The 17,222-nt window shown below is 47.1% G+C and overlaps 1 protein-coding gene across 2 annotated transcripts in view; it reads left to right on the forward strand.

Annotated features, from left to right (window-relative positions):
- The window catches only part of TENM1 (teneurin transmembrane protein 1), an 849,492-nt gene that overhangs the window by 801,966 nt on the left and 30,304 nt on the right, over window positions 1-17,222 (forward strand). For both annotated transcript variants that reach the window (XM_038747613.1, XM_038747612.1), the window contains exons 24-27: window positions 887-1,253; window positions 3,314-3,824; window positions 10,431-10,603; window positions 15,511-15,746. In XM_038747613.1, coding sequence (XP_038603541.1) covers window positions 887-1,253; window positions 3,314-3,824; window positions 10,431-10,603; window positions 15,511-15,746 — 1,287 coding nt within the window. The remainder of the gene's footprint in view (window positions 1-886; window positions 1,254-3,313; window positions 3,825-10,430; window positions 10,604-15,510; window positions 15,747-17,222) is intronic.

Below are 17,222 nucleotides of genomic sequence, written 5' to 3' on the forward strand. Positions count from 1 at the left end.
GCTCCACCCCATCTGATCCGCCCCTTCCCACGTCAAGCCAGGGGGAGGAGGAGAGGGAAAAGAGGGAGGAGACCTTGATTCCAGAATCGGCACCATTCCATGTTTGTTCCAAGCAGAGGGACATGGACTGTGTCCAACCTGATTAACTTGAATCCGCCACAGCGCTGAGTACAGTGCCTAGCGCATAGTACATGCATGGGCTTTGGAGTCAGAAGTCATGTGTTCAAATTCTGGCTCTGCCACATGTCTGCTGCCTTGGGTAAGTCAACTTCTCGGAGCCTCAGTTCCTTTATCTGTAAAATGGGGATGAAGACTGTGAGCCCCATGTGGGACAACCTGATCACCTTGTATCCCCCCCAGCGCTTAGAACAGTGCTTTGCACATAGTAAGCGCTTAACAAATGCCATCGTTATTATTATTATTAAATGTCATAAAAAGTGAATAAATAATTATGCCAGTGTCTGCCTAGACTGTAAGCTCCTTGTGGGCAGGGAACATGTCTACCAACTAAGCTCCCTCTGGCTTGTTGTGACCAGGGAATGTCTGTTTATTGATCTATTGTACTCTCCCAAGAGCTTAGTATAGTGCTCTGCACACTGTAAGTGCTCAGTAAATGTGACTGAATGAAATCTGTGGGACTGGTTTCTCTCAAGCTCTCAGTAGAGTTCCCTGCCCTCAGTAAGTGCTCAGTGAATAATAAATGATAATTATGATGGTTTTTGTTAAGCGCTTACTGTGTTCCAAGCACAGAATACCATTGATAACAATGGTGATGAGTGACGATAATGAATCTTTATTGTGTTTTGCAGCGCAAAACCAGTTCTTCTCAGAAAATGTGTGGGCTGTAGGGGTTTTTTTTAATGAACACACCTGTTCCATCCCGCAGGTGAGGCTGGAGTGGCCGACCGACCTCACGGTCAACCCCATGGACAATTCGCTGTACGTCTTGGACAACAACATCGTCCTGCAGATCTCGGAGAACAGACGCGTGAGGATCATCGCCGGCCGGCCCATCCACTGTCAGGTCCCCGGAATCGACCATTTCCTGGTCAGCAAGGTGGCGGTCCACTCCACCCTGGAATCGGCACGGGCCATCGGCGTGTCCCACAGCGGGGTGCTCTACATCGCCGAGACGGACGAGAGGAAGATCAACCGCATCCAGCAAGTCACCACCAACGGGGAGATCTCCGTCGTTGCGGGGGCCCCGACGGACTGCGACTGCAAGATCGACCCCAACTGCGACTGTTTCTCAGGTATGGCCTTGTTTCCGTCCCTGAGGACCTGCCTTCCCCTTGACCGGAGAAATGTAGCCTCCAAACGGGTCCTAACATCTGGAAGGGGAGCTGGGGTGGTGTTGGTGTCTTGGGTGAATTGGGGAAAAAATAAAATAAAATAAATAAATAGAGAGAGAGAGAGAGAGATGAGAAATTTTCAACAAATCCTAAGACATATTGAGGTACACTTAAGGGAAAAATCCTGGTGGCAGTCATTTTGGGTAACTGAGAACTGACTTCTCATTTGGGGAGAGGGAAATTACTAATTCACTGCAAATAAATAGGCTTCACAATGCTATGGATCATTAGAAATCCATAATGACCCAAACTGGAATTTTCCCCAGGCAGTGGAATAGGATTCTTATATTTACGCAGAAATGATGATGGTGATGATGGTATTTGTTAAGCGTTTATTATGTGCCAAGTACTGTTCTAAGCGCTGGAGTAGATGCAAGGTAATCAGGTTGTCCCACGTGGGGCTCACAGTCTCAATCCCCATTTTACAGGTGAGGTAACTGAGGTCCAGAGAGGTGAAGTGACTTCCCCAAAGTCACAAAGCTGACATGTGGCTGAGCCGGGATTAGAACCCATGACCTCTGATTCCCAAGCCCGGGCTCTTTCCACTAAGCCGCACCGCTTATCATGTCATAAGGGGATCAAAAGTGTCATTTATGGAAGAGTTTTTTTTAAGAAAGGCCCTCAAAGGTCCTCTAAATGTGAACACTTTAGTTAACAGCCAGGTTTGTGAAATTTCTCCATTTAGCATACGGGCTCAGAGAAATACAGGAGTGATCGAAAAGCACTTCTTTTTAACATCGGGCTTCACACATACCATTGGGGTGTCTGAAACTTAGCTTCTGTGGATTTTCGATCAATACGTCCACTGTACAATTTATGGGAGGGGTTCCACAGAAAATTTGGGGATTTTCCAGTTATCAGAAAAATATCCTTCTTATTCAGTTTACCAAATTTTTCCAGTATTTCTGTTAGAGAATGACTATATTTTGCCACTGTGAAATCAGCCTAGGCTGGGCTCTAGCTGCCACTATTTTTCCAGCTCATGTCCTGAAGTATAATGGGTTCTTGAGTGGTGATATTTTGGATTGGGCAAAATCTGCCTAACTGAGAAAATCGCATCTTTTTGTCGCTCTTTAAAGGTCCCATTTCAGAATTATGCTGTATTAGATGTTGGGTTTCAGAATTCCTCGGCTGAGATGGGAAGCAGCGTGGCTAGTGGAAAAAGCTGGGCGGGGAAGTCGGAGGACCTGGGATCTAATCCCGGCTCCGCCAGGTGTCTGCCAAGTGACCGTAGACAAGTCAGTTCACTTCTCTGTGCCTCCATCCCCTAATCTGTAAAATGGGGATTAAGTGAGCCCCTCAAGGGGCCAGGATTGGGTCCAGCCTGGTTAGTTTATATCTACCCCAGCGCTTAGTACAGTGTCTGGGTCAGAGTAAGTGCTTAACATGTACCCTTAAGGAAAAAAGAAAAGAGACAGATGGCTGCCATCCAGTGTGATAAAAGGGAAGCAGCGTGGCTTCATCATCATCATCAATCGTATTTATTGAGCGCTTACTGTGTGCAGAGCACTGTACTAAGCGCTTGGGAAATACAATTTGGCAACATATAGAGACAGTCCCTACCCAATAGTGGGCTCACAGTCTAAAAGGGGGAGACAGGCTTAGTGGAAAGAGCACGGGCTTGGGAGTCAGAGGTCATGGGTCCTACTCCGAGCTCCGCCACATATTCATTCATTCATTCATTCATTCATTCAATCATATCAGCTGTGTGACTTTGGGCAAGTCACTTAACTTCTCTGTGCCTCAGTTCCCTCATCTGTAAAATGGGAATAAAGACTGTGAGCCCCACATGGGGCAACCTGATTACCTTGTCTCTACCCCAGCGCTTAGAACAGTGCTTGGCACATAGTAAGCGCTTAACAAATACCATTATTATTAGTATTATTATTACAATAAAAGATGGCATCGTGATAAGTTGAAGGCCGGGGTTCCGATGATCCAAATCTCTCTCTCTTCCCCAGGGGATGGAGGATACGCCAAAGACGCAAAGCTGAAAGCACCTTCCTCTTTAGCAGTCTCGCCCGAAGGCACGCTGTACGTAGCCGACCTGGGCAATATCCGCATCCGGGCGGTCAGTAGAAACAGAGCTCACCTGAGCGATTTGAATATTTATGAGATCGCTTCACCCGCGGACCAGGAGCTTTATCAGTTCACCCCCAACGGGACCCATCTCCATACGCTGAATCTGATCACCAGGGACTACATGTACAATTTCTCCTACACCGCGGAAGGAGATTTAGAAGCCATCACCAGCGGCAGTGGGAATTTAGTCCACATTCACCGGGGCACTAGTGGAACGCCTCTGTGGTTGGCGGTCCCTGGAGGGCAGGCGTACTGGCTGGTTATCAGTAGCAACGGCGTGCTGAAGAAGATAACCGTGCAAAACTACAACTTGGCCTTAATGACATATCCAGGGAACACGGGTCTTCTGGCCACCAAAAGCGATGAGAACGGATGGACAACCATTTATGAGTAAGTCAGTAACTCTCTTCTACCTTTTTTTTTTTTTGTACTTCAAAGTTCTCAAGGATTTAAAATTTCTGGAAATTTTGCGTCCTTTTCTCAAGATGAGGCAAAGGAAGTGTGGAAAAAAATCGCACCTCTGATTATTGGCGGTGGGAAAGAAAGTCTTTGGGGAGCCTGTTCCATTTCCTGTCTTTAAAGGTTTTCGGAGCAAAAACTGCAGCTAAATTTCTTCTCCAGTTTATGGGGTTAGTGGTTTCTAGCCTCACAAAATTTTGAAGACAGTTATTGTGTGTTAGCCTATCAACCAACAGAACTTATTGAGAAGCAGTGTGGCTTATTGGAAAGAGCATGGGCTTGGGAGTTAGAGAACGTGAGTTCTAATCCCAGTTCCATCATTGTCTGCAGTGTGACCTTGGGCAAGTCACTTCTCTGTTCCTCAGTTACCTCATCTGTAGAATGGGGATTAAAACTGCGAGCCTTATGTGGGACAAGCTGAATACCCCATATCTACCTCAGCGCTCTTAGAGTAATGCTTGGTACATATTAAGCGCTTAACCGATACCATCATCATCATTATTATTATTATTACGTTGTGCAGAGCACTATTCTGAGCGCTTGGAGAAGTGCAGTAGAGTTGATAGGCCAGATCTCTGCCCCCAAGGAGTTTACATAGATGATGTCTTTACATTGTTTGTGAAGGCTGTGTTATAGGCCTGAAGTGAACCAACGCCTTTCAAAGAATCACAACTCTGTCTGCATCTCTGTAGACGAGTTTAGGGAAACCCATGTGCCCCAAAAGACATCTTTGAAAAATGCAATTTACTTAATAATAATAATAATAATAATGGCATTTATTAAGCACTTACTGTGTGCCAAGCACTGTTCTAAGCGCTGAACTTGAATCTGGTTCTTGGTTGTGATTGTGTGCCTGCTTTGGGTAAAATGTCTGTTGCCTTTTTTCAAAAGGCTGAGATGTCCCTCTCTATCAATCGGCCAATCCATCAATGATATTCATTGGGAGCTTACTATATGCAGAGCACTGTACTGAGTGCTTGGGAGCGAACAATACAACAGAGTCAGTAAGAACACATTCCCTGCCCATGACGAGCATACAGTCTGGAGAGGGAAGTGCTAGCCTAAAATGCTTCTCTTGAACTTGGATAAAATGCAAAATGATATGATAAAATGATGTGATTAACCAAAATCTCTCGACTTGTGGTACATCATGAATTTATGACAGGTGGCAATTACCAAGGGAAGGGAGAAAATGGAGAGGAACATGTACGGTCATGTCCTGAATTTATTTTTGTTTGGGTTTGGCCGACTTGGAGGTTCTGCCTCTCCAGATTGAATCTGAGGTCCGATAGAAACACCTTGGCCGATTGGTGGAAGTTGACATTGGTTATGAGTGTGAGCACTTGGACGAGCAGAAATTCACCCCGTGTCTTCTTTACACAAGGAGAAAGGCAACAGTATGTGAGGAAGCTTGGCGAGAGTAATAATAATAATGATGATGATGACATTTATTAAGCACTTACTATGTGCAAAGCACTGTTGTAAGCGCTGGGGAGGTTACGGGGTGATCAGGTTGTCCCACAGGGGGCTCACAGTCTTAACCCCCATTTTACAGATGAGGTCACTGAGGCCCAGAGAAGTTAAGTGACTTGCCCAAAGTCACACAGCTGACAATTGGCGGAGGCGGGATTTGAACCCATGACCTCTGACTCCAAAGCCTGGGCTCTTTCCACTGAGCCACGCTGTTCTTGTTGTTGCTGCTGCTTAATATTTAAATACGCAACCACAAGAGCCCAGAGAAGACTGACTTTGGGCAGATGTCGATATTTGGACAGACAGATGGGAGAAAGGCCATTATGATTTTTTTTTGAGGGTATTTGTTAAGCACTTATGTCCCAGGTACTGTAATAAGCACTGGAGTAGATAATAATAATAATAATAATGGCATTTATTAAGCACTTACTATGTGCAAAGCACTGTTCTAAGCCCTGGGGAGGTTACAAGGTGGTCAGGTTGTCCCATGGGGGGGCTCACAGTCTTAATCCCCATTTTACAGATGAGGTAACTGAGGCCCAGAGAAGTTAAGTGACTTGCCTAAGTCACACAGCTGACAATTGGCGGAGCCGGGATTTGAACCCATGAACTCTGACTCCGAAGCCCGTGCTCTTTCCACTGAGCCACGTTGCTTCTCTGATAGAAGTTAATCAGGTTGGCCAGTAGTCCAAGTCCCAAGTGGAGCTCACAGTCTTAATCCCCATTTTACAGGTGAGGTAACTGAAGCCCAGAAAAGTTAAGCGACTTGCCCGAGGTCACACAGGAAGCCCTTGGTAGAGTCGGAATCGGAACCCAAGTCCTCGGACTTCCGGGCCCGTGTTGGTTCTGCTGCTTCTCTAATGGAGGAAGTTGGGAGTTTTAAGAACAGGCTAAACGCATTTTAAATGTTCCAGCATGCTCAGAGCACATTTAGGTCCACTGGAAGTCTCTTTGCCAACTTTCTTGAGGGCCAATGAACCACTAAGCGTGTTCGCCTTTGTCCTCCGGCCTTCTTAGCAAGCTAAAAAGGAAGGGGAGCAGAGACCACGTGATGCCGGCGAGTATAAAATAGAGAGCATTCGTGTTTTCAGCCCACGTTGAGGATCTGCAAAAGCCAAAGTAGTTCTGCAGCTATTTTCTCCTCCAAATGTTTTTTTTTTCCTGAGGGGAAAAAAGATAGCTGCCAAGCGTTTAGTTTTAGAAAAATGTCATTTGGCACCTTTGGAGACTTTCAAAGCTCTGATTTGGGGCTTCCAAGAGAACGTCAGCACGTTTAATGGAGATGGGAGTTGTTGCAGTTAGAGGGACTGAAGTCATTTATTCCATAGCGCCCGTTTGTGCAAATAACCTGGCCACATTTCAAGGGATTGACCTTTCGCTGTGCAGTCACACTTGAGCCGCAGGGATGGGTACTGCGATACAGTTGACGGTGGGTAAAAACCGCCAGGTGGGAAGGGGCCCTATGCCGTGAAAATGAAACCAGTGTAAATACGAATGGCCCACACCGCAGGGGAGAAGATGTCCATCAGTTGTAGCCATCCTGGCAGACGGAAGGGCATTTCCAGACCAGACAGGTAGAGCCAGGGAGCGGAGTGCCATGAGCTTCTCAGGCCAAGGGAATCACCAACTTTGGGAAACAGGCTTGCCGCAGGGATGGTGAGGGGTCCATTTACTACCCAGCCTCTTGTGGCTGCCATCGTGGGGTGGTCAGAGCCAGGGGGAAGGGGACGGGGGGGTTTGGTCCTTGGACAACTGTTTCTGGCAATGACACCGGTAAGAGAAAGGGGGTCAGAAAGGGGAGTTCGTGCAGACACATACAAGTTGAGAGACGGCCACCGAGTCGGTTGAGACAGGATGGGTGAGTGTGGCCAAGGAGCATCAACTGGAGGAAAGAGGAAAAAAAGAGATGAGGAGGAAAAAATTTCTAAAGCCAGCATGGAAAGAGAGAATAATAATAATAATGATAGCATTTATTAAGCGCTTACTATGTGCAAAGCACTGTTCAAAGTGCTGGGGAGGTGACAAGGTGATCAGGTTGTCCCACGGGGGGCTCACAGTTTTAATCCCCATTTTACAGATGAGGGAACTGAGGCCCAGAGAAGTTAAGTGACTTGCCCAAAGTCACACGGCTGACAGTTGGCAGAACTGGTATTTGAACCCATGACCTCTGACTCCAAAGCCCGTGCTCTTTCCACCGAGCCATGCTGCTTCTCTGAAAAGAGCATCCGATGGCGTGGATCCTCACCTAGCCTAAGGATTAGAATGCTTTTACCTCTTGCATTTTCCGATGAAAATAAGTGGAAGTGCCACTCACAGGTATCCCAGTTACGATGCATCTGATTGCCTCTGAAAGAGAAACGCTTAGCCAGAGAGGGAGATTTTGTTTTCTAGAAATCTCTGATTTTGGATGTTTTAATAGGCAGGTACCACTAACATATGGAGGAGAAAGAGAGAGGAATTTGCAAGAGGTTTATGTCTGTCCCAGAAGAGAATCTAGGCCGACGACCTTTGGACATAGGAACTTGAGAGGTGCTTCCCATGCAGGTCTTGTGGTCCTGACCCAGTATGGTCCCGATAGGAAAAAAATACAAGAGGGAAATGAAGCAGCATGGCCTAGTGGCGAGAGTATGGGCTTGGGAGTTAGAAGTTGTGAGTTCTAATCCTGGCTCCTCCTCTTGTCTGCTGTGTGACCTTGGGCATGTGACTTCACTTCTCTGGGCCTCAGTTACTTTGTAAAATGAGGATTAAGAGTGTGAGCCTCATGTGGGACAGGGACTGTGTCCAACCTGATTGGTTACCATCTATCTGCTCCAGCGATTAGAACGGTGCTTGGCACATAGTAAGCCCTTAACAAATATTATTATTATTAAGATGAATCCCAAAATGGGAGATCATGAGAGGGGAGGAAATGGAAGAGAAATTAGAATGGTACCCAGAACAGCAGAAATCAATCAGATGACTAAATGATGGCAGGATGCAAGTGGAAATGAAAGAAGGGGACAGGAGAAATTGAAGAAAGAAAGGCTGAGGAGAGAAGAAATCTGTAGTACCGAAATAAAAGTGAACCCGATGGTTTGGGAGTGTAAGTGATGGGGAGGTTGAGAAAGATCAAGTGGGTAGAGAGTGGACAACGAAATAGTGTGAGGGGGCAGATGGATGATCAGAAAACTCATCACTGTACACTGATTACACCCAGAAGATTATTGAACCAAATCTCTGGTGTCCATAGTGACCGCCCAGACAACGGTGAGTTTTGCGTCCTCCGTGAACATAAATGCCAGACCCCAAACTATCCTTCCCTAATGCCCTTCTGCATCTGCAGGAAACTTTATAAATCTTACAGTCCTTCTTAGCAGGGAGAAAATTTTCATTTTGATATCGCTTTGGGGCGTTCCCACCCGAGAGACCCCGCTTCATAAAGCCGACCTCCAGAAGAACAGACTGGACCTGTTAACCGCCCTTCCTTCGCATGCCATCCCAGTGGGCCAGTGGATCCCTCCTTGTGGCCGCCAGAAGTTAGACTATGAGCTTAAAGATGATCTTTAAAAAGCGCTCCGTCAGAGTTTCGGCTCAGTTAATGTCCTTGAGAGACTGACGACGAACTGTAGAATTACCATGTTATATTGCATAATTACCATTTTGAAAGTGGGTGCCTCAATCACCGTCTTCAAGCTCCATTTTGCTCACTTTTCTTGAACCGATATAATAGTTGAGCATTTTAGAACCAAAGCAAAGGACTGGAACATTTGGTCATTTGCAACTTGCAAAGAGAACAGTGATGGGCTTTCAAGGGTATGTCTTGATTCTTAATGAAGTGTTTATTTTTCATGGTCCCACTGGCAATCAAACAGAAATGCACATTTGAAGCCTCAAGGCGATAGTTCTGTCAGAAGACGGTGGGATTAAAATAAATCGGAGAGCTTTTATTGTTGTTTAAAGCCAACTTAAATGGGCTGTATTTTGGAGCAACTTTTATCCCCGGCTTTCATCTGTGCTTTTGTTCAAGATAGGGCAGTTATAGAACACCAGATGAATGATCTGGGGAAATGCAAAGTGAAGGCAACCCAGGTGAAATCAGGAGGCTCTAAATTAAATGAATATTCTTCCACTATTTAGGAGGAATTTTACACTTCGTCGTCAAAGGGTGCGTTCATTTTAAATATGGCCACTTGGGCAGACAGCCTCCATTGCAACACTGTTTTGTTTGGCTTCCACGGCGTCTGTGATTTTTCATTTCCTTGGTACTTGTCCCCCTCTGGTGGCAACTCTCTCAGCCATCACTTCACAGCAAGTTGAATCAGGACTAAAATGCACTTCTGAATTGTGGAAAGGCAAAACACGATGTCTAAACGGTTCCGTCGCCGTCGTGATTTGTTTACGTTAGATTTTGCCCTAAGAAAAAACCTCTCGAGCCAGGCGCTTGAGAATCGAGAAGAGCCACACAGTGCTCTGCCCACAGTAAATGCTCAAGAAATGCCATCACCTGATTGACTGATTGAAAAAAGTCTTATTTTGATCCATCATAACATACCACTTTCTGCTCTCAGATAAGTTGATTAGAAGTATCACATGGTAGAGAAGCAGCATGGCTCAGTGGAAAGAGCACGGGCTTTGGAGTCAGAGGTCATGGGTTCAAATGCCGGCTCCGCCAATTGTCAGCTCTGTGACTTTGGGCAAATCACTTAACTTCTCTGGGCCTCAGTTACCTCATCCGTAAAATGGGGATTAAGACTGTGAGCCCCCCGTGGGACAACCTGATCACCTTGTAACCTCCCCAGTGCTTAGAACAGTGCTTTGCACATAGTAAGTGCTTAATAAATGCCATCATTATTATTATTATTATTAGAACAGTGCTTTGCACATAGTAAGTGCTTAATAAATGCCATCATTATTATTATTATTATTAGAACAGTGCTTTGCACATAGTAAGCGCTTAATAAATGCCATCATTATTATTATTATTGATCAAAAGTACCCCTCGCTTCCTGTCGAGAGGTTTTTTTCTGCAAAAATGCAGGATCATTGCCAAGATTCTTCTAAGTTGGACTCGATTGAATCTTCCAGGTATGACCCTGAGGGACACCTGACCAACGCAACGTTTCCGACCGGAGAGGTGAGCAGTTTCCACAGAGATATGGAAAAGCTGTCCCGAGTGGAGCTGGCCACGTCAAACAGAGAGAATGTTATCACTTCAACCAACTTTTCCGCTACCAGCACCGTTTACATTTTAAAACAAGGTAAGGCAGTTGCCGTCTTGGTTATGGATGGTTACGGGTTGGGCTACAGTCCTTTTTTAAAAGGATCTTTGCATACTTGAGTTGATGTAACATAGTTGACGCCGACACGAGGTAGGCGAGAGGTACCCCACATCCCCATTTTTCAAATAGGGGGGTTTGAGTCACGGAGAAAATCACCGTCGCTTCCGAAATCTCAGAGCGAGTCCGTGATTGAATTTAATTTCCTCACCTGAAGCCTTGATCTCATTCCACACCAAGACACAGTCAGAGGCAAGGAGATGTATAGACTGTGCACATGGTCTAATGCACTAGAAAATCCTGTGAAAGACTGGAACATTTGGGGATGAGGCCAGGTTTGTTATTCATTCATTCAATCAGTCCTATTTATTGAGCGCTTACTGTGTGCAGAACACACTAAGCGTTTGTCAGTAATGTCTGCTCAAATTCTCTCAGTAGGCGTAGAGGTAGAAGCCAGGCCTTTGAGCTCAATTCCTTGTTTTGATCTCGGTGGCAGTAACTCACGTTTTAGAGAGGAATAATAATAATGATTGTGATAATTCTGGCATTTTTATGTGTTTACTGTGTGCCAAGTACTTTACTAAGCGCGGGGGTAGACCCAAGATCATCAGGTCCTACACGGAGCTCACAATCAAAGCAAGAGGGAGAATAGGTATTGAATCCCCATTTTGCCGATGAGGGAACCGCAGAGAAGGGAAGTGACTTGCCCGAGTTCACAAGGGAGACAATTATTGGGTCCTGGATTAGGACCCAGGTGCTCTGACTGCCGGGCCCGTGCCACTCATCTCTTGAATTCTCCTCCGAATTTTACCAAAAACATTTCCCCTGGTGGTGGTCCACCCGTAGTAGAAAGAATTCAACAGGCAGAAATGTATTCCTTTGAATTCTCCCTTGATCCCATTCCAGGGCACCTGTGCATCATGGGCGAGTGGCCCTGTCCTCCCGGGGTAGATGCCGTGACTAGTTGGAAGAGGCTCAATGATGCCCAGTTTTTCTCATTAGCACTAACCTATCTTACTCATCCGGCAGCTGACAGTGGGTGAATTTGACGTAGTTTTCCCACAGTTCAGCGGAGAACGATATTTTTGCTCTGAGAGGGCCGCCTTGGGCGAGCCTTCAAATGTGCGGGCTCGGCTCCCGGTGGTGGCCCTGCCCCCTCTGCCTTGCCCGGACTCCATTCTCCCTCGACGCCTCAGGCTCCTCTTGATAATAATAATAATGATGATGGCATTTATTAAGCACTTACCACGTGCAAAGCACTGTTCTAAGCTCTGGGTAGATTACAAGCTGATCAGGTTGTCCCACGGGGGGCTCACGGTTTTATTCCCCATTTTACAGATGAGGGAACTGAGCTCCAGGGAAGTTAAATGACTTGCCCAAAGTCACACAGCTGACAATTGGCAGAGCTGGGGTTTGAACAAATGACCTCTGACTCCAAAGCTCGTGCTCTTTCCCCTGAGCCACGCTGCTTCTCCACAGTGTGAGAACAGCGGTGAGAAGGAAAAGGGCATAAAGGGTGGAAGGGGGCCGGGATCCCCTGCCAATGAGGGGGACGGCCCATATTTGGGCCAGAAGCGAGAAGGGGCACGTGGTCCTTAAATGGGCCAGTGTTGCCCTCACGGTAGAGATTCATCCGGAACCTTTAACGGTCATGTTTTTCTTGAGTGAAACTGGATCCGAAATGGAGATTCCCTGAGGGATGTTATTTTTAGTGGTCTTTGGGTTCCAATTTCCACATGTGTGGCCGCCCATTGGAGTGCTTGCAGGATGCAGTTTCATTCATTTGATCATGTTTATTGAGCGCTTACTGTGTGCAGAGCACTGCTTGGGAGAGGACAATACAACAATGGACACATTCCCTGCATACACTGAGCTTACAGTCTTGAGAGGAGAGACAGCTCATAATATACAGATTTGTACAGATAGAGAAGCAGCATGGCTCAGTGGAAAGAGCACAGGCTTTGGAGTCAGAAGTCATGGGTTCAAATCCTGGCTCCTCCAGTTGTCAGCTGTGTGATTTTGGACGAGTCACTTAACTTCTCTGTGCCTCAGTGACCTCATCTGTAAAATGAGGATAAAGACTGTGAGCCCCCCGTGGGACAACCTGATCACCTTGTAACCTCCCCAGCGCTTAGAACAGTGCTTTGCACATAGTAAGCGCTTAATAAATGCCATTATTATTATTATTATTACAGAATAGTAATGTGATATGTACATAAGTACTGTGGGGCTTGATGGGGGAAGAAAAAGGGAGTAAGTCAGGGTGTTGCAGAAAGGAAAGGGAGAAGAGGAAAGGGGGGCTTATTCAGGGAAGGCCTCTTGGAGGAGATGTGCCTTCAATAAAGCTTTGAAGGAGGGGAGGGTAGTTGTCTGTCGGATTTGAGGAGAGAGAGTGATCCAGGCCAGAGGTGCGGACTTGGGCGAGGGGGTTGGCAGTGAGATAGACGAGATCGAGACACTGTGAGAAGGTTAGCAGTAGAGGAGCGAAGTGTGCAGACTTGGGTTATAGAAGGATATTAGTGAGTTGAGGTAGGAAGGCGCAAGGTGGTGGACTGCCTTAAAGCCTATGGAGAGGAGTTTTTGTTTGATGTGGAGGCGGATGGGCAATCACTGGAGTTTTTGAGAAGTGAGGTGATATTTCCTGAACGTTTTTGTAGAAGAATGATTAGGGCAGCAGAGTGGATTATGGACTGGAGCGGGGAGAGACAAGAGGCTGAGAGGTCAGCAAGGAGGCTAATGCAAAGAAAGTGATTGAAGGTGATTTGAACATGGATTAAAATATAACTGTGGGATTTATTGAGAGCTTAGTATGTGTTAATCACCAGGACAGAGACTGGATTATCAGATCAGGCACAGTCCCTGACCCATACGATCCTCCCAGTCGACTTTATCCCCGCTTTTCTGATGAAAAAACTCAGACCGAGAGAGGTGAAGTGCCCAAGGTCATGGGGCAGGGTGGGACAAGAATCCACGTGACCCGACTCCTCAGTCCCACGCTCTCCCTGTTAGGCCAAGCCACTTCCCCGCTATCATGATATCCACAGATATCGTGATATTTCTGAGATGGTTTGAGTGTGAGCTCACCGGTAGAGCTTCTTCCGACTGTTTGGATGAGCAATCCCATCATCCCGGCTTCAGTTTCTTGAGATTCGTTAACAGTGAACTTTGTGGAACAAAATCGATTATCTCTCTATAATTAGGAACCTTCGTGATACCTTCCGTCTGCTCCCATGTCCCATTAGGAAGGGGTGACCCCACGCCAAAGAAATGGCATTCTTTTTCCCCCACGCTTTGTGCCAGTCAGTTTTGCTTCTGCCATTTGATGGTGACCTGAATTTTCTCCTCTCTGTTTGACCTCTTCCTTTTTCTGCGTTTTGCTGAAAGCCAGTAGTGAGTCTAGTGGTCTTGCTTACTATGCCTAGTAAGCATTTAACAAATGCAATGACTATTATTTTTATTATTACTTTAGTGCCTCGACCCGAAGTTATTAAGTGGTTAGAATGACCCCCAGGGCAACATTGGAATTGCCCTTCAATAGGGTCTCTTCCAGGGAAATCTCCGACATACCTGCGGGACAAGTCAGTTGCTAAATTGCTCTCGCTTAAAGGGAAACCATCTCGGGAATCTCCCCACTTTGTAAGCGGATCAACAAATGGCACTTTGACAATAGTTGACGTTCTTGGGGAACAGTGGCGGCATGGCTTAGTGGAAAGAGCATGGGCTTTGGAGTCAAAGGTCATGGGTTCAAATCCCAGCTTCACCAACTGTCAGCTGTGTGACTTTGGACAAGTCACTTCACTTCTCTGTGCCTCAGTCACCTCATCTGTATAATGGGGATTAAAACTGTGAGCCCCCAGTGGGACAACCTGATCCCCTTATAACCTTCCCAGCGCTTAGAACAGTGCTTTGCACATAGTAAGCACTTAACAAATACCATTATTATTATTGTTATTATTATATGCTAGATTGTCAGCTCCTAGGGAGCGGGGATCCCATCTACCAACTGTCTTTTCTTGTACTCGCCTAAGCGCTCTGTACAGCACTCTGCACTCAGTAAGCGTTCAATAAATGCCACTGATGGATGGATTTGCACCCTCCCAGTATGTTACTGAGTAGAACGCCTCCGGGATCAAACCTCCAGCCTATTCTATATAGATCGGACTATCAGTCAATCGATCGCTTGTGTTTATTGTGTGCAGAGCACTGTATTAAACGCTTGGGAGAGTGTGATATAGCAATATGAGACACATGCCCTGCCCACAACGAGTTAACAGTCTAGAGGGGAGACGGACATTAATATAAATAAATAAATTATGGATATGTACATAAGTGCTGTGGGGCTGTATGAATAAAGGGGCTATCTATAAGACGTCAGGTTAAGCAAGTCTTTTATCCAACAAGCCAGAGAGCTTGACAGCGGTCATATTAAAAACTGAATGTTGAAAAGAGGGTTTTGGGGTTTTTTCCAGCACAGATTTCCTGCGGCATCCGTAAGGAAGCAGCATTGCTTAATGGGAAGAGCACAGGGCTGGGAGTCATAGGACCTGGGTTCTAGTCCACCTGCCGCGTGCCCTTGAGCAAGTCACTTAACCTCTTTGTGCCTCAGTCCCCACATCTGCAAAATGGGGTCCAATACCTGTTCTCCTTCCTGCTTACATTGCGAGCTCCTTGTGGGGCCTGATTATTTGGTATCTACCCCAGTGCTTTGTACAGTGCTTGGCACATAGTAAGCTCTTAGGAAACAGCACAGCTATTGTCATTATTTGACACTGGGCTCATCCACAAGCCTCTCGGGTTTGGCTGTGGAAGAATAAACCTTGCACCGGTAGCGTTTGGTCCGATGAAGCAAAAGCCTGAACCTTCTCCCCTCGTTCTTGTTTTGCTGGCAGAAAACACTCAGAGCATCTATCGGGTCAGCCCGGACGGGTCCCTCCGAGTCACCTTCGCGAGCGGGATGGAGATCGCCTTAAACACGGAGCCTCACATCCTGGCCGGGGTGCTCAACCCCACCTTGGGAAAATGCAACGTCTCCCTTCCCGGGGAGCATAACTCCAACCTGATCGAGTGGCGGCAGAGGAAGGAGCAGACCAAAGGCAACATCTCGGCGTTTGAGAGGAGGCTGAGGGTAAGATTCGGCCTCGCGAGAAAGGCGCGGGTTTGGTCAAAAGCCGTGTCCCACAATGGAGCCCGCCCGTCTCGGCTCCCGTAGGGGCGAGGCGAGAAAATCCCCAGCTGCTGCTTCCTCCCGGCATTGTCCGAGCCCACGGCTGGCCGGCGTGGATGCCAGGCCCAGCGGCCGTTTCCGTGTCCCTTCTTCAACTCTGACGGGTATCACGGCCACAGATGCGCCTTTCCCAATGTGGCAACCTTGAGTCTTACCTGTAGAGCGACTGTCCATGGGACAGGATGATGGTTGGAAAGCTGGTGGTGGTTTTGATCATTTTGGCCATTCGGGGTCCCCGTACGGGCTAGAAGATGTGACAGGCGGGCTGGTCACTCAGACCATTTTCTTCATCCGAAGGAACAGGATGTTTTCTGTTGGGTCACTTATAGTTCACGGGAAGGGAAGCTGTATGGAGTAGTGGGAAGCAACGTGGCATAGCGGATAGAGCCCGGGCCTGGAAATCAGAAGTTGCTGATTCTAATCCTGGCTCTACCACTTGTCTGCTGTGTGACCTTGGGCAAGTCACTCCAGTTCTCTGTGCCCCAGTTTTTCATCTGTAAAATGGGGATTGAGATTGTAAACCCCACATGGGACAGGGACTGTGTCCAACCCAATTTGCTTGTACATCCCAGTGCTTAATACAGTGCCTGGCACATAGTAAGCACTTAACAAGTACATATTATTATTATTACTACGTCTTCTGATTCCCAGGCCCGGACTCGTTCCACTAGGCCAGGCTGCTTCAGCAGAAAGCAGAGGCAGGTCCCCTCCAATCTCTGCCCATGGCTTGGCCAAGAGGAGCAGGGTGGGAGATGGCCTGCTCCACATCCCGACTCCCAGGAATTCTGCATTCCCGGGATCTGAGGTCCCGGCTGCCGGTCCCTATGAGAACCCGCTCATATACCACAATATTGTAGCAGTTCCTCCCCAGGATGCCAGGTCTCCTGGGGATCCTTCGGCGACATCCCTCCCGAAACGGAAAATCACCGCCTCCAGGTTCTAGAGGTGCATTCACTGATAATAATAATTATGGCATTTGTTAAGCCCTATGTGCCAGGCACTGTACTAAGCGCTGGGGCGGATACAAGCAATTCTGGTTGGACACAGTCCCTGTCCCATGTGGGGTTCACAGTCACTAAATCTGCATGGGTTAGCCAGATCTTTCAGAATCTTTGATGAAAATTCCCCTCCCCTTCTCTGTCAGTCGTACTAAGCACTTACTGTATGCAGGGAACTGTACTAAGCGCTTGAAAAGTACAATTCAGCGATACAATAGAGACAATCCCTGCCCACAACGGGCTCTTCAAAGGCAACAGTCACCATAATTTTGGTCTTTCTGAAGAGCCGACTGTGCACCAAGGAGTGTGCTGAACTCCGGGGTAGAGGCAAGTTCATGGGATCGGTCGCAGATGCCGTCCCCCGCCGAACTCGCAGTCC

The sequence above is a fragment of the Tachyglossus aculeatus genome, chromosome 6 (assembly GCF_015852505.1).
Source record: "Tachyglossus aculeatus isolate mTacAcu1 chromosome 6, mTacAcu1.pri, whole genome shotgun sequence".
Taxonomy (NCBI): Eukaryota; Metazoa; Chordata; class Mammalia; order Monotremata; family Tachyglossidae; genus Tachyglossus; species Tachyglossus aculeatus.